Here is a 21,960-nt window from a genome sequence, read left to right as displayed (position 1 = left end):
ACATTTTGCAGTAATACAGCACTGTTGCCCCCAAGCCTGATTCCGATCACTGCCTTACTTGTTGGACACAAGACCAGTGTTGCATGCTCATGAAAATACATTAAAAAAACAGGCTCTAGTGCTGCACCAGAGTGGAGATATTTAACATTTCTTTAGCCGAGGACGAGTGCTTCAAGCCTGCTCGAACGGAGGAGAACTCTTTCCACTGTTGACAAAGATAGATGATGACACGATCTGCTCATCTATGTTGAAACGCATCGAGAGGCACATCACGTCTGAAAATACACACTCGCCTAGGATGGATGTAGGAGCGCAGCGCTGGAGGTCTTCCAGATAGACCCCGGCACAGTGGGAGGTGTTTGGTTGCACATATCAGCGGCTCTGCTGCCTGTGGTTTCTCCCTTTTATTAAGATGCTCACAGATGCACAACCTGCTGTACTTTTGAGGCAGCCGGGGGGGGGGGGGGGGGGGGGGGGGGGGAGCTTCTTGGTCTTCGTGCAGATCATAGTAAACGTTGGTGAAATGTCTAGTTTTTTGGAGATTGAGAAGTTTGAGGTGGATTTTTTTTTACAAAGCCTGATAGCAACTGAATATGTGATACCCAGCTAATAACAGTGCGGACAGAGTGTCAGAGTGGAATAAACAACACACGCGATGGAAAGTCAGTGGGTTTTTTTGGCGGTTTAAAAGCGTTGTGCAAGGACGGCAGTGATCTTTAAAACGCCTCATCCTTTTATCCTTTCACTCAGAAAAGGCTGCTACCTCCTGCTCATTTGTCACGCAGCCACAACCACCACCCCACCACCAACCTTTTAACCACAGCACACAGAGGTCACCACATCAGCATGCCTGCCACTTCAAAATAGAGCTGACATTTCAGCGTCATTTCTTCTCCTTTTCTAGCCTTGAACTTAAATGCCACCAATTTACACTCAAGATTTTTCTCTTTTTACAGAAAACCTCCTTCTGTGAGAGTTTAGTAGATATTGCTTGCTTTTTTTTTTTTCAATTTGTTGGACTCGCAGTGATTATTTTTTTTCCCCCGAAGAGGAGAAGTGAGGTGACATTGACTAATAGGAAGCTGCTGTTGCCTTAAAATAAAAGGGCTTAGCAGCTTGTTGCATCCCTCCACGCAAGGGAAGCGGCTGACAGGCTGGATGGTGCTGGGATAGGGGCGCAGTGAGCGAGCTTGGCGTTTCATGTGAAAGTGTGTGTGTGTGTGTGTGTGTGTGTGCTGAATGCAAATGCAGAGCTGGAGCTGTGTGGTGCAGTCAGGCTGCACCAGACGTGCCACAGCAGAAATTGCAGTGCAGAAATTATTCATCAGTTTAAGCGAGACACTGGCTGAACAGATACGAGCGTGCACGCGCATATTGGATGCATTAAAATGCAGCGTGTGACTCATGTCAGTCCGGCAGAAACAAATGCTCAGATGGATCCACCATATGCCTCTTCAAAGACACATGCATGCAGGCCTTTACATTGGTATCACTTGTGTGGATGTTTTTCTTACTGGCATCCTGATGTCGCCCGTTATTGGAGTCAGGGAGCTTGATGAAGCAGTTTGCAAACTGCCTTTTCTCTAACAACACACAGTAATTTCCCTGGAGTGTGGTAGCAGAAATTACCCCGGCCGGACTGCCGCCTATAAACCCAGCTCAGTGGGAGGAAAGGAAAAGAAGAGAGGGATAGAGCGGGGATATCTCAGCCACGGGTAATTTGGTGTTACAGGAAGAGGAACGGTGCTGATGGTGAGCCAGGAGGCTTGGAGGAAAGCGGCTCCCTCAAACCGCTCGGGTCAGAGGGGGCAAGCGGCCGTGCAGAGTTTAATAACGCTGCATGTTCTACTGGAACTTTATTCCTCCTATTTGCAAGTGTCCTCAGATGCACCAGGTCCGTGAGCAGCAGCTTCATAATAAGCAGTACAGTGAATAAAATATCAGCCTACGGTTACACAGCTCAGGCTGCTCGTTATGTAAGAACAGTTTTTTAAATGAATTGCCGTGCCTGCTGTGTGTTGTATCATTAAAGCAGAGCAGAGAGGAGAGGAGGAAGGGGACGGATTGGTAGCAAACTTTTGTTCTCTCTTCCCTCGGCTTTAATTCTTAAAGTCGCCCCGACAGAAGGCCACTTATTAGTAAAGGAACGGTGCGCCATGCAGCACTGCCATCCGCGCACACGCGGGCAGCCTCTCTGTCGCGAGGATCCCTGCTAGGCGAATATCAGATTCTGGGGATCTATTAGCAGTTTGAGTGGGAGTAGAGACTTTGAAAAGGCCAGACTGGGGCTGTGACTAATGCACTGTGGCAGCGCTCGGCTTGTTTATGCGAAGGCACCGGCCTCACTTTGCATCCAGGCGATGACTGTCAATGCAGCGACACAGAAGAAGCAGCGCAACGAGCCAAAACAAAGCTGCCTCTGGGAGAAAAAACAAAACAAAACTTAAGACTGTAGAAGCAGTAAAGCGTTAACTTTTGCCGCGTGCCTGTGGCCTCGGCGCCAGAACGTGCCACCTCCTCGCTCATTCATGTCTCAGTGTACACCCTGCTGGGTGTCTCTTCTCTGTTCCTTTGTGCTGTTGCTCTTTTCTTCTTGTCTTATTCTTCCCTCCCTTTTGCACCTGTTCTCATACCTGACTGGATGTTATTTTTGCTGTGTGTATCCTGGGGGATGTTACCTTTCTCCATTTCTGACCCAGAGGCAGCAAAATGTGCCCTTGATCTGCAGTCAGAGATAAAATATTCTTGCTACAAACTGCATGGAAGCACCTTTAGTCAGGCCACTTTACTTTGGAGGAGGACAAGTTACCGCTAACCAAAAAATAATTTCTCATTTCCCTCGTATCTAAGTAGACACGCAGGATTTTAGCTCTACAAGTATGCCGGCCTGTCTTCGTGTTTGTCTCGTCCTGTTGCTCTCTCACTTGCCCTGTGTATAATTATTAGAGATTACCATGAAATTATTCCCGCGGATGGGAATTCAGTTCAGCACATCATCGCATTCTACTTGACGCTAAGGAGGGGAGATTTAATGTCATTATGATGAGGTCTGCCGTCATTTCATGGTTGAATTAAAAAAGTAATAGCTCGGTCTTATTAGCAAGCGAAAGGCGTTTCCAAGCACAATGGCGCAGATTTGAGCCCAGAGATTCACTCGGAAGCAGCCTTTGTGAGGAAGAGCATCCGCGAAACCGAGAAAATTTCTCCTTTTGATGTAAACTGTCTCCGGGAATTTTGCCTCGCCTCGTGTTTTTTGGCATATGTTTTTGCCAGCTGCTAGAATTACAGCTTAGATGGCAATAATAAATAAAAAGGATGCTGCGTGTGAAAGCTTGACATTCCACATCTATATATAGATTATTTAACCCTGACACACTGTCTTTTAGATTTCACTGGCATGCGTGAAATCTAATTGGTTTTTTTATTTTTTTTTCTGGACGAGTTGCGTTTAAACTGCACAAAATGCAAAGTTATGTCATGCATACAGCATAATATTGATCAAATATACGCTCTTCGTGTTGCACATACTCGCTACACTGCTGCAGCATTGATTTCCCTAATATCTCCTGTTAGCCCCGTCTCAAACTCATTCGCCGTTGTCAGTTTTGTATTTTCTGAAGATCAGCTCACGCAAAAAATACGCCGGCGTGAGGTTCAGACTGGAAGCACTGTTGAGCAGAGGGCTGTTTCTGCGTCCCGCGTGATGAAGATGGACAGATCAGATAGGCCCGCGATGTAGAGGGAATTAAGCCTGCCCAGAGACAACTCAGTGCAAAGCTGCTGTAATGAGCTATTGATCGCGCCACCAAATGAAGAAATTTCCTCAGCAATGTCAGTGGCATGCAGTAAGCGGACCTGATTGATCTGGCGTTTCAGAGAATGAATATTTAATGAGGCAGCGTGGAAAGCTTCCTCCCGTAGAAGACCCCGCTGTTTTCTCTTTGGTTGAAGACCTCCGGCGCGCCTGCAGTTTTCGTTTTCAGCCATAGCATCAGAGGGTCTTGATGAGATAGCAAGCAACTAGATCCATTTTAGAAATAACCTGATTATCTACAGTAAATTATAAGAGAATTCCTACAAACTATATATTAGTGAAGAAATAAAGCAGGGACATGCAAAATACCAAGCACACGCACAAGATTTGTGAAATAAATGTATTGTTTCTTGTGTGTCTGCAAGTTTCTTGTTTCCGTGGCGGGCTGCTTTGGATCGCCAACAATGCACTGCAATTAAAGGTGTGGGTTTAGGGGAGTCTATTAGCAGAAACTGAATATGGTATTCATAATTATGTTTTCATTTGTGTATAATCAGATACTACTATGAAATGTTGTATCCTTATTACGTTGGAATGAGTCCTTCACATTTAAGTACGTATATGCTGGTCCCACTACATTGCACAATGTTTATACAGAAGCTCATATTGGACAAACCAAACAGAGAGAGAGGTTTTGCTTTTTTTTATGCTGCAGCACTACTTTGAATCACTGTGGCTCTGGAGACACAATTACACAACTTTGGAAGAAGACACTCACATCTGAGGACCACAGGTTCTCGCTTGAGGCCGCTGAGTTTTTGCACATTGGCCCTTTAAGCCAGCATGAGGCAAAGTGTTCACTTGCCACATTAGATTCACCCCCTCTAGTGACTGTTAGCTAGCGGGGCGGCCTCTCGTTTCTCTGTGTGCTTCTCATTGCCTTTAGTTTTTGGCAGTTAATAATGGTTTCACACATATGAGGCTGTATTTCCGAGTCTGCTGTCCTCTAAAAAGCTGTAGGTTTTCCCATTAGTCACTGATTGTAAAAAAATATATCTGTGCACTCCACAATTTTTACTGGAGCTTTACTACGAAATTGCACTTTCTGTGCAGGTACAAAAATACAGGTGCAAAAGGTAGTTTCTAGTCAAAGGGGAAACAGATCTGGTATGTTGATCAGTCAGATTTAGCGGCGCTGGTTGGTGCGATGGAGCCATCTTTTTTCCTGCTTGCTTCCATTCTTCATGCTAAGCTACGCTAACTGCCTTGTCTCCATGTAAAAACCCCGTTTTGGAAGAATTGGTGCATTTTGCTAGCTAGCTGCTAAATGTCTGTTAAAATGGCCTGATATGGCTTATGATCAAAACGTAGCAAGTCTTTGCTAACACAGGTAAACGTCAAGCAAGTGCAACAACAGAGGACATAACAAGCCACCGTGCTTATCCAACAGAAGGCCGGCTCAGTGCTGTCATGCAGTGTCCTATTTAAGTGAGCTCCCGCCAACGACTAAAAGCCAGTCTGAGATCAAGTCAGTCAATCTCTCTCTTTGCCTCCGCTAACATCCTCTTGGTCTCTTCGTATCTGCCAAAATGTCCACACTCAGAGCACCAAGAAAGCTTCTTCTTAAAGCTAGCTGTAGTTGGTGGTGTGTGACGTAGTATTGTAACACACTTCTTGCCGGAGATCGTACCTCATCAGAAGGTTACATTGTGCCAGTACAGGCATTCAGGACGCAAAGTTTGGAAAGAAATAGTCATCTTTGTCCCTGTTACAAGTTAATGTACCATCAAAAGTATTATAGAGCAGCTTTAACAGACAGATATGACACTGGTAACAACTGTCTTATCTGTGTTGGAAAGAAAGGCAATAGATTCTACGAAAGCATTGCTTAGACTTTTCTAGTACTTCCCTGTGACTCAGTAATAGAAGAAATACAGCAATCTTTTCCGTCTTGTCAAGCTTTCGCAGTCTTATCTGTTTTTTCATTCATTTGATTATTTGAGTCGCGACACAGTGAGATATGCCGCACCGCATCAAACCGATGCTCCTCCAAGGTGTCACTGTTTGCTGCGATTTTACTCAAGAGAAACCAAAAAATCGCCTCCTCAGTTCTAATTAGCACCAAATCCACATAGCGACAAAAAGTTTTGAGTCGTTTAAAACTTTCTGAAACGGATGTCAATTCGAATCGCTTTGTAAAAGAAACAAACTTTCTTCAAGCGTGTCTGCTGTGCTGCTAGGATATACCCTACCTGTGCAACCAACAGCACCGTTACCACAGAAACAATGTCGGTTGTCTAGCGTTTTACCATGAATAAAAAAAAAAAAAAACGTTTCAAACTGCTGTTGGTTTCGCTTGTGAATCATTCTCCTCCTACATTAAACAGCTCTGGTATCTGCCGCAATTATGTCCAATGTTCTGTCTCCCCACTGTGACTCTAATAAGCCATTTAGAGGAGTGTTTACTGCTGCAATCTGCTGCTGTGGAGACTCACTTTATAGGGGAAAGCTGGGTGTCTTTCTCTGACTTCACAGAGTTTTTAAACAAAATTTGACAGTCTTCCGAAATTGGAATGCCGGATCATAAAGCTGCGAGCAGGGGACCCCTAGTGCCTCCAGTGCACCCACCACCGGGCGGGTACCAAAGTCTCGTCCTTTTCATCCGATATTGATGACGGTGGCGTTACTCATAAAAGATTCATACCTCTTTAACAGCCTCCGCGTCGCACCACACCAACACAGACAAGGATACATCAAATTTTTTATTGGGTCTTGTTGCTGCAGAGTCAACGATGTGTGTTATAAAAAATGCACTACCCTGCGTCACCAGCACCAAGGGCAGGCGATTCATGGGTTTGCATTTGCGATAAGGATGCTCATAGCCGCACGCGCGCTAGCTGACACCGTCAGCTATTGTATTTTTAATTTTCAAGAGCTTTCCTTGCTGCCGTGGCATCATACTGTTGCTTTTTTGTACTTTATTCTCTACTCTGTGACTCTGCAGTGCTTCCCTGGAGCGGCAACTTTTATAGCTTGGTGTAGCTCTGCAGGTGAGGGAATGCATAGAGATGCTGGAGCATTTCTTATCAGTCTGCTGGGCCGAGGATCTCTGCAGCATTGCTCAGTTTTTTTCTCAACCCCCCAGTAGCTCTAACTTAGAGAAGTGTTACTGTGGCAGTATAGCTGAGGAGCTGACACTTCAAAAGTCCCTCACCAGGCTCTTAACGGCTTCTTCCTTAAATGTATGACAAAGTGCTGAGTGGTGCAGGGGGATTTTTGATGCAGTAAAAATTGCCCTGCAAGAGGCTGTCTTTCTATTCTTGGATTAGATGCCGTGAGTTTCTCAGCACCACCACCTGCTTTATCTTGACATGTTCCTCGGGGTGATGCGTACCTAAATCTGTAAATTGTCACCGAGTCAAACCTCCTATTTGCTTTAATCTTCCTTCTGTTGCGCGATCCCTTTTCTCTGAATCTCAGCTGTTCTTTGGCTTTGGCACCAGAACCCTTCACCTGGGTGCCATCACCAGTCCCTGAACAAATCGAGTTTGACACGGCGGTGCCTCAGCTGTAGTTCAATCTCTTCTCTTCTGTGCCGTGGGCCCGACCGACACGGCTATGCTCAGCATGTGGATGAGCGCTATGAAGACTTTCCATCAGGTCGGGCCTTAAAGGGCAATGGATATTTTTATCCTGGAGAAGCTGACACTGCCATCTCTGTTATTGCATATATAGGGAATATGTGTAATTCTGTCATCTGGTCTCTGCATAACCGGGCAAAAGAATACAATTTTTAACATTCATTCCCTGAGTTCATGTCTTCCTTGGAAATATCCCAATGGAATATGTTCCCTGTATAGCTTTGTGGGACATACAGTCATTGGATCATACCTCCATCCTCAATATAAACATGCTTGAGTCAGCAGATAATTCCATCTAATAGTCTGAAACGTTTGGACAATCAAATTGAGATTTCCAGAGTTGAATATTGATACCACTCTCACGTTAACCAGCTAATTGTAATCATTTGTTATATTTGTCCAAAAAATAAAGTGTAGTCTCCGCAGATTTCCTTGTCCCCAGTAAACCACAACATATTTCAGTTTCTTCAACATATTCAACAGTTTCTTTTGTTTTCCAATTTATGCTAAGCTAAGCTAACCCATTGCAGGCTTCATATTAACCATAACCGTAAATCTTTGTCCCAGTATCAAAATAATGTTACGGTACCATTGCTTTAAGCACAGGCATCGGTGAAATAATTGCAGTCGCTGCTCCCTTTGATATTCTAGGTCACAAATAGAGTGCTTCCACTTTTCTGACCTGAAAGCAAAAGTGTAATTTCCATCCCCGCACCACTTGGGACTTTCTCTGGCGTCACACACTTGGAAAAAGTGAGTCAAAAAAAAATCATGCTCGACTTCCTGGACACAGGAAGGGTATAAATGCACCTGTTAGTTCTGCTCTCCCTTTGGACCTCCAAGAAGGCTCTTCCCCTAAAAATACAACACACCGCTTGACAGAAGATAGGAGCAGCCTATTTTCTCTGGGCAAAAAAAAAAAAAAAGTCTCGATTCCCTCGGTAAATGAGGCTACTTTTGTGTGCAGAGGAAGCGGAGGGAGTGGAAAGTACTTTTGTTCTCCGGTGCAAGCCCTAGTTAAAGTGCTGTCACATGCTGCCTATGAACGTCCCCAATGTTATCATTTAATAGGGGGAGGGGGGGAGGCAATTTCACCCCAATCTTTTTCTATAGTTATGGTGTTGCCTCAGCGCAAAGCCTGTGCAAACATTACAAAGACGTTCAGTTCCTGTGTTTTCTTTTTTTCGTCAAATAGCCCGGACTGTTGACGCCTAAAGCACGGAAAGAAGTTATGGAAATGCTTACTTAGCTTTTCACATTGAAGCCACCACCAGGGAGGCAGAGCAGGGCTGCAAGGTGCAATCAAACACTTTACAGCCTCCGCTCCTCCGGTACTGAGGCATGTAGACGAGCTTAATACCTCAGGAACTGGGACCTGATCTGCCTGCAGGGCCCACTCATATCCTTTATACACTCTCCTCTCAGATGACCTGTAGCAGCCTTCGTTTTCAATAAACTTTGACTTTTCACGCTAATACGCTGCAAGTGCACCAAATCCACACAAACGGCAGCCACAAACATTCAACACCGTTGAAGATGTAGCCATTTTTCAGCCCACGCTATTTGGTTAACAGTGATCGCCATACCTGTCCAATCTTGGAGATGGATTACCTGGGTCCATATGGTCGCTGCTGCTCACAGCTGTACAGTGAGACTCTGTGGTGATTGGGAAATTAGATTGCCCACAGTGATTAGACAGTCTGAAGCACAATATGTGCCAGATGACTGATGACACACACACACAAGCAACCTGGGAGAATCGAATATGGATGGGACTATTGAACCACCACAGATCAGATTACCTTCCAGTGCCTTCATGGTATTTTCTCATTTATTCATTCTTATGAAGTCAGCTGAGCTCAGTGCTGGAGACCTGGTTCTGGAACTCTTGCTTATGTGTGTGTGTAGCAGACAAGTAATATAAACTCGACCTACCTGACCTGATGTTGAGGATCATGACTTTTTTTTTGTACAGTGTACAAACTGTATTTATTGACTCTCCAAACACAGTGTTTTCTGTCCAGGCAGCAGCTGCATGCACTTTGCGCGACTGACACTGTTCAGTAACAAGCTGCAAGGCTGTCATCCTCAGCAAACCTCTAAAGGAGGCTACAATTTTAGCGGATGTCGAGATTAGTTTTTGGTGTCTCTCCGGCCTGGGGATTTTAATGATGTGTGTGTGAGGTCTTTGTGCTCTCCATAGCTGTGTTTGCCTTTCTCTCTGTCTCCCTCTCTCTCTCGTTCTATCTGCTGCTGCTCACTGGGGGCAGCATGTTCAGCAGTTTGCCTCGAGATGAGCATTAGCACTCCCATTTACACAGTAACACTGAGTCATGAGAACAAAGCTTCTCTCCTCTGATCCAAAGTTGGGTTTTTTTTTCTTTCCATCTCCGTGGTGCGAGAGAGCATTAGACTACAAGTCTATGAATCACTCACAACGGTAAACCAGCGGAGAGCTGCTAATCTCTACCAGAGTATTCTGGAACAAACATTTCTCGTCTCCCAGCGCTTCCTCTGAATCCGGGGGACCATTTTAGGAAAGGTTGGCACATGACTTCCAGTTATTGTTATGCAGATACGCTAGCACACTGTAGTGTAACCAACAAAAACTTATTTCCAAAACCTTTGAATGCAGTTATTACACTTTTAGATTTGCTTACTTGAAGAGATGCCTCTGCCTGTGTACATGGCTTCAATGTGATTGTTGATGTTAATGAAAGTAACTGACACATACAGCACAACCAGGTCCTACATTTTATATTCTGATGATTCAGAGGCAGATGATTCTTCTCTTGCAGGAATACTTTTTTTTTTGTGTGTGTGTGTGTATCAGAATAGACTGCCTTCCTCGCCTCTCCTCTCTCATGTTACTGCTGTGGCTAGCCTGCTAATATGCCTGGGAAACACCAGATCTTTTTCTGTACCTACGCTTTGTGTGTGTGTGTGGGCAAGAGACAAGAAAATCAAGGCAGGATGCTAAGGCTCGTAGGGAGTGCAGCAGCTGCCCAGCTGCATTTTGTTCTGCAAAGTTCTCCAGCTGTATCAATCTGTCCGGAACAAAGTCTCGGCGGGTGAGCCAGCCTCTGTACAGTGTTGACTTGCTGCATGCCCCTGGTGATGATGGTGACTTATTATCTAGCGCACTGTAGAATGATGTCACATGGGGACAAAGGCAAGTGGAGGCAAGTGCAGCGATTTGCTGTGTGGTGGTGCATTTGGTTTTTCATGCCCTAGGAGACAAGATCTTTTTTTTCCATTGCCAATTTACCAGCTCCTTTCCTTTCCTTTCCTTTCCTTTCCTTTCCTTTTATTACCTCCCATGCTCTCCCCTCCCCTTCCTTCTCTCCTCTGTCGTACCCTTCAACCACCTCCTAGGGGGCCGCTCGGTGCCACCCTCGGATCAATTTGCTGTTGATTCACCAGATTCTTTGGCACGGGATCAAGCAGAAGTAGACCGAACAAATCTGACCTCAAAGAGCGAGGCACAGAGCAGAAAGCTGCTGCAGCTGCAGGAGCAGAGTCAGGGTTTTATCACCACAAGTCTTCACATTGATGGGATATACTTAGCAATGTCAGTTTCTTCTTTAACGGGAGGTGTAATTGACTTTTCTTTACGGACTCCTTTAGATATTTTACAATCAACCTTTCGCACCAGTGCATTTTTTACTGTGTATGTACACAGACATTTATATACCAAGCCTGACATGGATCTCTCAGAACCCAAAATCTATCATAGATTTGAACAGGACATGCATTATTGATGAAACTACTTTTAATGTATTCCCAGAGTGTTTATTATGCTACTAAAATTATGCAAAAATTTACATGAAATAACATGAAGGATGAGGATGCCAAAAGATTGTGTAACACAGTGCAAGCAGTAGTAATAACAAGCCTCATGGGAAGCATTGGAGAAACACATGAAATACTGGAGCAATTCAGCTGCTGTCGCACCCAGCCTCATATTGCTCACAAACGACTCTGTGAGACTTTCTCTTGCCCCGGCTTGTTTGTGTCTCTAAGATATTTTGCGACTCCAGCTTTACAGCAGTTATTGTAGCGCCTCCGGGATGTACTGTACAGCAAACACGATGCCAAAGCACTGCGGCCCTGTGCGCCGCATGATAAGGTGGTGAGAGCCTGTTTCATTTATGAGATCATGGCATGCACTATACTGCACCAGCTACTGAAACGCTGTAGACATTTCTACAAACTCGAGGCTTCTATACTCCAGACCTTGATTCAGATTGCTCCCACTAATTCCAGCACTCAGGAGGACGCCTTCCTAAATAATATCAAGTCACACTCCACAAACCCTAGACTTTCCAGCTTTGTTTTCTGAAGGGATAATCAACAACTGCACATGTAGCAGTGCGCCTAAAAGCTGAGCTGGGAGATACTCTTGGAAGTGCTTACTTATAAGGGCCCTCATGCCAGGATTGTTTTCTTTCTCAAGCCATAAAAACACGCTGGCTTCATTTTAAGTTTGTAATCTCCTTTACCTACGAATAAGATCATTCATTTGGAAACAGTATTGTTAGTGAATAAGTGCGACACACATCAGCAATAATACTCTCTTCAAGGAAGCTTTCCCCATGCTAACATCTCCACATATATCTTGATTCCCCTGTTCCTCAGGAAAGTGCGAAATGGAAAAAGAGTATTCTCATTGATATGCTGTAGCACTACTGATGCACGTTTCACTAGAGCAAGGTGGGGTTTTATGCTATTGTGGTATTGCATACTTACAGCGGAGATGACAAATGCGTGTATTTACAGATAGCAATGGTATACAAATGAGGAAGCAATTCAGTCAAGGATTATAATCTGTTTTTTTCAATGACATCAATAAAGAGACAAAAGTGTCAGATTATCGTTTAATCTTAATGAGATTATTTTTTTTCTTTTATTTATTTATTTATTTATTTCGGTATAGGGTGCATACTAGAGGTTGCAGTCGACTTTACTGATGTGCCATGAGCTTTAAGTATCAAGTCGACTAGTCGCCGATCACGTGACAATAACAACATGGACGCCTCCAAGAAGACAGGTGAGGAGCCCAGTGGGTCATTGCAGCAATTAGCAGCGGTTCCTCAAGTGTGTGGAAATACTTCTATAAGGATGAAGCTCATACTACCGTGACTGCAAAATATGTAAGTCAGTCCTGAAACACAACAAAAGTACTGCTGCAATGAAAACTCATCTGAAAGGCATACGCTAAAGCTAGCAGAGGAACGGTCAAAAGAGAGAATGAGGCTGCAAATCAACAAATTGATGGTGAATTTCGTTGTCAAAGTTATTAGACCTTTAGCTGGGGTACGCGGAAATAACACTAATCCTGGCTACACTATCCTATCTGACAACACGCTGTTATGATTAAATGCCATTGACGGCGCTGATTTAGACAGTATCTGCATCGCACATGTTGATAAGCTCATGTGTTTATGTTCAGTTCTGTTGTGTTTTATTAGTTGACACTGTTGCTGTGGTTTTAGAGCGTGTTTCTTGGGTTTAAGGGATGTGTTGCATAGAACTGATAGACAAATAGTCAAAAAAGGAGGACCAGAAATCAACTAGGGAGGGACAAGACCAGACCATGTGGCCCGGCGATACTTTGTTGCCACACCTAGGACAAGTAGCGAGAACGGATGAGTATATTTTAGCTAGTGGCACGCTAGTATGTTTCTTTAAACATGTTAAACATCAAATCGTTTAACAATGCAGACAGTGGCGATCCCATTTTCTGGAGGATCCCAGACAAAGTGGTACGTTTGCTATCACTTCAAGTACAAACTGGTGAAGTCTGACGTAGGGTAGATGGAAGGGGGGCAATGACAGATGGGGCTCCAAACAATAGCTTGGTTTGCCTGTCCTGACACCCCCTGCACCCCTGATTGCAGGATGAGAATGTTGGCTACAACAGTAGTTCCTGTTACATTTTGACACAGTTAAACAATGATTCATTTGTTTGCATTCAAACACACTAAATTTCATGTGAACTGTATCCTGTCCAGCAGTCTCTCTAATGTCACTTCCTAATATAGGGAAGGTTCACAAAGTTAAGCTGTGAGCTAAGCTATGTACAAAAGTCAGTGTGACTTTGAATTGAGGTTTTCCCAAAAGTTCCAGTGTTTTTCTGACCTTATATAAATATCTCTGGGTACGCTTGGCATTTTAAATTGTTTCTTCAGAGATGAAATACCTTTGTACAGTCAAGTGAAAGCATTCGAATCCCCTAAAGCCAGATGTTCTCTTTAGATTTTGACCCATCTCAAATTAAAGAGAGCATCTTCTTTCCCTCCAGCTCAGCTGACATCACTTAGTGCTCCGCTTTATGAATGATTGATAGCGGTGTGTGTCCTCCTCCTCCTCCTCTTGTGTGGCAAGCAGGTACAACGGGAGATGAGTGCAAAGGAGGGGTTGGTGAGGGAGGGAATGAGAGAGAGGGGGACCATTCTAGATGATTGTACCTCAATGCAGGGGTGAGACGGGGGAAAAAGGCCAGTTGTGGGCTAGACGGAGGCTGACACATGAGAGTTATCTTCTTTGATTAAAGAGATGAATCCCTGTGTGTGTGTGGGTACGTCTTGGCACTCAGACAGGCAGGAATGAGATGTGTCGATCGATACTGTCCTTACGTGGCACAGATCAACCCAGTGCTTGCTCCCTCAACAGGGAGACTGATTGCATGTTCTGACCTGGCCAAGTGTTGGTTTGCCATAGAGCCCTATTAATTTCAATCTGCATCTGAGCTGAATAACATTTTCCTATTGATTGAGACTGTTAGCATTGTCCAAAGTCTTTCCCATAACAATCTCATGAATGGCATGATCAATCCCAGCAGGCAGCGCTAGCTAAAGTGTGTCTGCTGTCTACATACTGTACACTGTGTATTAGAATGACAGACTGTGTAAGACTCATCAGTGTATTATTTCCTAAATACAAGACTATTAGATCACAGACAATTTAGGATATTGATTTTGTTAATGATAATTCATCATAATTTGATTAAGTAATGCAATATACATTATTGAATATACTACTTTATCCATGCATGAAACTCACCAGCAATTCAGTCATTCAAACTAAAATATCTTCCACTTCCACTTGGGCATTTTGACCTTCATCATCTCTGACTGTTTTGAATAATTTCCATGACAACTAAACAAATTCCACCTGTCTGAAAGCTCCAGAAAATTACCTGTCAGGAGACCTTGTGCTGTGATTTATTTTTTATTTTTTTGGGTAAAGTCTATATTTCTAAAGTGGTTTCGCACAGTTGTCAAGCTCAGGTAGTTGTTTTGTTTTTGAGAAGTCACAACAGCCGTCTTGCATTGGTAATTTAGGTTTGTTGTGTTGCCTCTCTGTAGTATTAAGTTCTTCTGAATCATGACCTTTTTCATTTTTTCCCTCGCTGTCTCTGTAAATATGTGTTTTTCTCGTGAACTCGTCATGAAGCTCAGGGACCTAAATATCAGCCCCTCCCTGTTCATTTGGATACTGGACTTCCTGACGAACAGACATACAGAAGGTACAGATCATCAACTCCACCTTCTCCACACTGAACCTGAGGACTGCCCCCCCCCCCCCCCCCCCCCCCCCCCAAGAATGTGCCCTCAGCCCTCTGTTTTTCTCCCTCTACACACATGCCTGTACGTCCAAGCATAGCTCCAATGCTAGGCACCACCATCATTGGCTGCATCATGAGCGGTGATGACACAGCTTATAGAGAGGAGGTGAGAGAACTTTCATCAAGGTGCAAAGCCAGTAGCCTCCTTCTCAACGTCAGCAAAACCAAGGAGAAGGACGTGGACTACAGGAGGCTTCAGGGTGGAGGACACGGCCCATCCACAACAATGGAGAAGCAGTGGAGAGAGTCAGGTTCCTGGGTATCAACATCAGTGAGGATCTCAGCTGTTAATGATCCTAAAGGCAGCAAGACAGTGACTCTCCTCCCCACTGTGTCTGAGGAGGTTCGGCATGAACACCAGGATACTCTCAAACTTTACAGATGCATCATCGAGAGTATCCTGGCCGGGAACATTACGACTTGATGCGGCAACTGTACCGCCTCCAACGCAGTGCCTGCAGAGGGTGGTAAAATCAACCCAGTGCATCACCAGGTCTGAGCTGCCAGCCACCCAGGACATGTACAGGCAGCGCTGCAGGAGGAAGGCACATTGAATCCTCTCTGACCCCAGCCATCCCAGCTATAGGCTATTTACACTGCTGCGGCACCCAGACTCGAACCAGCAGGTTCAGCGACAGTTTTTATCCACAAGCCATCAGGGGCTATTGAACTGCCGAACTGCCTCACACACACTCACAGGCACAGTTTCTATACATTCTGTTTCTCTTCTATGTATTTTATTGTATTGCTTACGTAAAAACAGCACAAGGTGTTGACCTGGCCTCCAAATTCACTAGTTCCCAAACTGATCAAGTATCTGTTGGATGCACAGGAACACGCCTGATCCACGGAGGCCCCTCCCCTCAACCCATAGGACCCAAAGGCCCCCACTAACAACATTCCGTTGCCAGACACCACAGGACACCCTCAGAAGGACCATGTCCATTCTCTGATGAGTCACAACTGTTTTGGAGGAACAAGGGAGAACTACACAATATTAGACAGGCGGTCATAATGTTATGCCTGATAGGTGTACAACACCATACAATTATAACCATATAATAATACTACAAACCACAGATTCCAAAATGAAAACACAACTAAATCCACAGCTCTCTTCATATATTACGTAGAAAATATAATTAATTTCAATATAATTCTATATAAATGGGGAAACTGGTGTTTAAGACAACACAATAACCACCTCAAGGCTAAATGGGTCCAACTACTTTGAATCATAGTGATCAACAAAACAGTTCTTCCTTCTTCATTTTCTCTTTTTTTATTCTGAAGGTTAACGTCTTTACACCCTCACAATGTGCTCAGAATTACAGTCTGTACTTGAACCACATCAGAGGCACACGTGAGCATCAGCACAAAAATAAATGTGTCAGGCGTAGGTTGTGGGGCCCCTGAGGCTTGTCATATTGATTTCCATGCAGCGCTTCTACACACGTAAATAAAAAGGGTCCATGCACACGCACTCGGAAATGCGCAGATGCTTGCCGCCTTCATTCCTCTCCCTCCCTGTGACGTGCATCGTGCTGCGCCGTAATGGAATGCTTTACTGTTACTACTACTACGCTGCTGCTGCTGCTGCACTCTGGGCTCAGCACAATCCCTCTCACATTAAATAATGCAGCTGGCAATTGTGCTCCGGCCTCCCCACCCCTCCCCGTCCCCTAACAGCCAATATCAGCAAATTTCCGCTTGCTCTGCTGTCGTGAAGAGTAACTACGCCCAATTCAGCGTTTACGGGGCCGGCGCTATAAACACAATCAACTCATTTACACAGCCGTGGAATGATGAGTGTGTTTTCAGCTCCTGATTGTAATACCAAAAAAGAATGCATATTGAGAGACTTCTGTCCCTGTTAGCTACACCGGCCTTGGCTGGCATTTGTAACAGACTCACACAAAGACAGAAAGCAGGCTTTATAGACATTTTTCATTCAGACAATAGATATACGTATGTCTTTGTGTGCTGTCAATGCGTGTAAACACAGTGCTGAGACACTAAGGATAATGTGTTGTTAATGACGTTAATCAATAGCGCCCTAATAAGACAATCCGTATCAATATGTCAATAATGGTTGTGTAATTTCATTTTATGTAAAACCCTAATTATTAAAGCCATAATTAACAGAAAAACAAGATACTTCAAATGCGGAATGTATAAAACAAATATAGGCAAGCATGCTTTAACACAATTTCACGAGTACTAATGCAGCATTAAAGTCATGCAGTGATTGGCTTTATACACATAAATGCCTTCTTTTACATGCCAATTGCCTCAGCCGCATTTGTCCTAAAAAAGAAATGTAAACAGCCTAAATGAGATTTGGTCGACTCAAGGGGATCAACCATGGGCAGTCTCTTCTGGATCTTCGCATTTAGTGTGGGAAACATACCCCACAAAAGGGATAATTTGTTTGGCACTGGAAATCAGTTGAGCTTTCAGTTTTTAGCTCATGTATGGTTTCTTTTTCCTTTATATGGAAAGTTTAGTAATTGAGCTAGCATCAGGATTCTGAATAATATTTTCGTATCCTGTTCGAGAACACTTTATTTCCTCTACACAGTATATGTATATATTGTAAACAGTCGGTAATACCCGTTGAACTGCAGTTCTTTTGCAAGATCTTGAAATTACAGATAAGACAACATAAACCCAGGGTATACTCTGTCAAGATATTGCACAAATTGTCTCAAACAGCAACAGAACATTAGTACATTAGTACTAGTCTGGAGTAGCAAGACTCAGTTCTTATCAGACTATTGGTTTGTTAACACTGGGATTTCATTTTGGGCATTTCGATAGTCCAGCAACCAATCAGAGTCATTTTGTTGTTAAGAAAGTCAACGCAATGGCGCAAAGATGACGTACCGTGTATGACTGCAATACTGTTAATCTCTTGTCCATCACTGCATGAATCCCAACCAAATGATTTGATTGGCCTGGCAGATCTTCACAGAGCATAATGAATTCCGACGCAGCAACTCAAGACAGAAGATCCCCCTAAAAAATGTTCATGTTTGGGGGAACTTCAGACTGGCTTCCAGGCTATGTTGGTGCAGTAATGCAGTGACAATATCATCTATATTGATACACAATCAACAAAACGCTTCTAAGCAATAGTGAATACAACTCTGTCAGTATCAACAACCGTTAATCTTACATTCAAACTGCACTTCTTGTTTAGAAGAAGATTGTGTGTGTGCCTGTGTCAGGCTGCATCCTGCTGGGGATGGCTGCTGCCATCAAGGAGTGTCATTGCTATGGGGTGGGGGTGTCTGGTCTGGTCTAGGTGGGTGGCACATGTCTAAGTAACATCCACATGAATGCCAGGTCTAAATGTTTCCCAGCAGAATATTGAATTGTCACAAGGTGGTCAATGTTATTTACTTCTCCTGTCAGTGGTTTTAATGTTGTGGCTGGTTGGTGTATATGGACACTGTGGTTCTAGTGTAAAGATTCAATCCTACAGCCTGTTTCGGCTCTCTGCTGTTTTCCTACTACTGTGTGGAGGACTGAACAGAGAAAGAACTCTTTTCAGGCCACAGTGGTACCGGAGTCTTCCTTGATCAATAGACTAGGATGTGTGTGGGTGAATTCGGTTTCTCTTGGGATATCTCCCACACACACACACACACACACACACACACACACACGCACATGCATTCTATGTCTGTACTAACAAACACACAGACTAAAGTCCGTTTTTGTCTTGACAGGATGATGAAGTGGTGCTCCAGTGCGTGGCCAGCATCCAGAAGGAGAATCGCAAGTTCTGCCTGGCTGCTGAGGGGCTCGGCAATCGGCTGTGCTACCTGGAGCCCACATCGGAGGCGAAGGTAGGCGCGGCGGCTCCACTGATACTGTCTGATCTGAGATCAGTGAAACACAGAACATATGCATGTTATTGGAGTGGGATGTACTTTGTTCTTGCTGCAGTTATATAATGGACTTTATGTTCATGCACATATGCACATTCAGACACTAATATAAGCAACAAATGCCACATGAAGCAGTTGGCAGGAAAGTGAACCAGATGAAAGGGCGCATTCATCCAGACGAGAACTCGAACGAAATGCCCGTTTAGTTCGTTCTTATTTACGTCCAGCAAACAATCACAGAAGCCAAGCAGATAGGGTGCACAGAAAGGCAGCTCGGCGCTTCATCAAAGAGGGAACAACAGCACAGTCTCCTCGATGAGCCTTTCTTCCAAAGGTTCAGGGAGAACGTCACATCTCTGTGGGCCCACCGTCAGATAATAATTCCCTGAAATTACGCCCCTGGACGTGTTTGATGGATTGTTTCATAAGCAGCGCCGCTGTTGGCTGTAATTGCCTACAGCTTTATTGCAGCTCAGCAGCACGGTCGTAGTTGCAGATGCATTCGCTGGTGTGTGCGACTAATTGCAAAGTTTTAATGAGTTAAATTTAATTGTTTTCCTTTGTCGTCAGTGGGTTGCCGCCCTAATGCATTTTAGTGTAATGAATCCACACTATTATGGAGCACATCCAGAATGTTATTTCTCCAAAAGATCCACTTATTAGGCAGAAATACTAGAACGATGATTGGGTTGTTGGAGAGAATATCAATCCCACTTTCACCTTTCAGTTGCCGTTATTGCTCTGCTGCTAATCTGGCATTAATGTTTTCCTGTAGCAAAGCTGTAGTCGACAGCGGGCCTTACAGGCTTCTTCCACATTGATTGTCCTTTAATCAAGATCCATTAGTATCGTCTGAGATGAATTTCACTCAAGCTAGCACACAGGGTTATTTAAATAGACAGAAAGATGCTTTTCTGGGTGAGGAGGACAAGATGAGAATTTTGAAAGAGGAAGAGTAAACACTGTACACATGAGCAAAGACCCACATACTCCTGGAATTTAGGATATGCTCCCCTTTGCTGTGTGTGTACGTTGGAGGGGGAGGTTAGGCTCTCATCCCTTTCTGGATGGTAATTATACCTGACAGGTGTGATGGATGTTCTCCCTATCAGGTGCTGTGTCTTCATTGTCTGCCATTTTTATGAACGGAGGCGTCACCCCCACCTCTGGGATAAACAACAGAGATGTAAAAAAAAAAATAAAAAATGTCAATTTAAAAGTGAATATAGGAAGCCTCCTTTCCTTGGTGAACTAGTCTTCTAATGGGGCACAGAACCAAGTCGACAGGATGAGGTTGATTTAGAGTGTGCACCGTTTAAATGGCAACATCAATCAGGCTGTGAGACGCTGGTTGATTGTGATACACTACCAGCAGCTCCTGCCTGTCAGAGACTCAATATTATGGCCACTGGAGGGATGCCTGTATGCCGTAATGGTCGTGATGCTGTGTCTATGTTCTGTGTATGGTACGTGAATTGACAAACTAGCGGTGGTCAAAGGATAGTTGTAGATTGTGTGTTTAATTTCCGTTCTGTATCAGTAGACAGTTTAAGCACCTGCTCGATTTAAGCTGAAAACCAGCGACAGAGTATGAAGTCACCTCTTTAATCAGCTTGCTTTAACCCTTTTTCACCCTGTCTCTGGAGACAGGGATAAAGACGAAATACATCCTGGCCCGTCACCACGATTGGTCATAAACCAAATTCTTAGGAAAGCTGCTGTTAAAATGTCTCACTGGATACTCGGTTGGAAACTCATCATCCCCTCCAGCTTTCTTAGACTTTCATTCCACTGCCCTGATCTCTCAAAGCAATCCCCTCCCCACCAACTGTTACAGTCCTGTGCCTGGAGAGGGCAAAGGTCAGTCGTTAGTCACCCAGAGAGACGAGGGAAAGGCTGGACTGCTTCTTACCAGAGCCTTATTAAGTTTTCTCTACAGTTTCTAGAGAGAGCTAACATGTCAAAGAGCATATCTTAACATTGTTATACTGCACAGAGACAGAGATGTGCAGAACTGCAGATGAAATTATGGCAGATGCAGCTGCGATCTGCCATAATTTCATGACCACCTGCCCCGTGTTGTGTAGGTCCACCTTTTGGTGCCACAGCAGTCCTGACCCATTGATGCATGGACTCCATTAGACCCCTGAAGGTGTGCTGTGGTATCTGGCACCAAGACGTTAGCAGCAGATCCTTTAAGTCCTGCAAGTTGCGATGTGGGTCCTCCACGGATTGGACTTTTTTGTCCAGCACATCCCACAGATGCTCTATTCGATGGAGATTTTGGGGAATTGAGATAAAATGCTCACTTAACGGGTAATCCTGCTCATTCCTGCTAATATAAAAAAATAATCAGGGGTTATTCTCTTTACTAGTGGTCATACTGTTATGGCTGATAGGTGTATTTACATGTGGGTGTGGATAATTTAACAAATATTAGGAAATGCATTTGTGCCTAGATTTAGGTGATGGTCATTACCATTCAGAAATGTCCATTCATGTGAAGGTAGACTGGAGTTTAGCACAGCGACGAGAAAAAGCGATGGAAACCCAGGGTTCATACAAAAAAGTCTGCAAACCTACAAACAAAGAGCACCCAGTTAAAGCTAACTAACGTTTTATTTTTTTAGTGTAATGTGTTCATAAACCCAAAAAGTTTGCTACAAGTTGTTTTATGAGGGATTTTGTACCAGATCCGCAGTTGTCTACCAAACATTAGATACATCAAACTAAATATAATAACTAAGATGTAACAAACAAGAATTGTGTTTGTTAGGTTAAGAGATGTTAGGAAGGAATATTTATTTACTTATTTACTCTTTTAGTGCTTTCGTAAAGGGGCCAGTCTAGCTGTACCCTGCTTTTATTTTTTATGCTAACACAAGCTAGCTGTCTACTGAAACAAGCAATAGTCTCAAATTCTTGTTTAACTTAACTTTTTGATTAACTTGTTAGCAAACAGGTTTTGCTAGCTGTTTGTCCGTTTCCTTTGTGTTATGTTTTTGTTCATGTATTACATATATTAGTCAGTCTCTACCA

General features: G+C 43.9%; 1 protein-coding gene across 1 annotated transcript in view; it reads left to right on the top strand.

The window, feature by feature from the left end:
- The window catches only part of LOC311505387 (ryanodine receptor 3), a gene marked incomplete at its 5' end in the record, with an annotated part of 106,637 nt that overhangs the window by 541 nt on the left and 84,136 nt on the right, over nt 1-21,960 (top strand). Inside the window, 1 exon segment of the mRNA XM_084568935.1 lies at nt 18,760-18,879. Within this exon segment, the coding sequence (XP_084425061.1) occupies nt 18,760-18,879 (120 nt within the window).

The sequence above is a fragment of the Chelon labrosus genome (assembly GCF_963514085.1).
Source record: "Chelon labrosus genome assembly, chromosome: 20".
NCBI lineage: Eukaryota > Metazoa > Chordata > Actinopteri > Mugiliformes > Mugilidae > Chelon > Chelon labrosus.
Note: the sequence above shows the minus strand (reverse complement) of the source record. Positions and strands in the feature narration are given on the sequence as shown.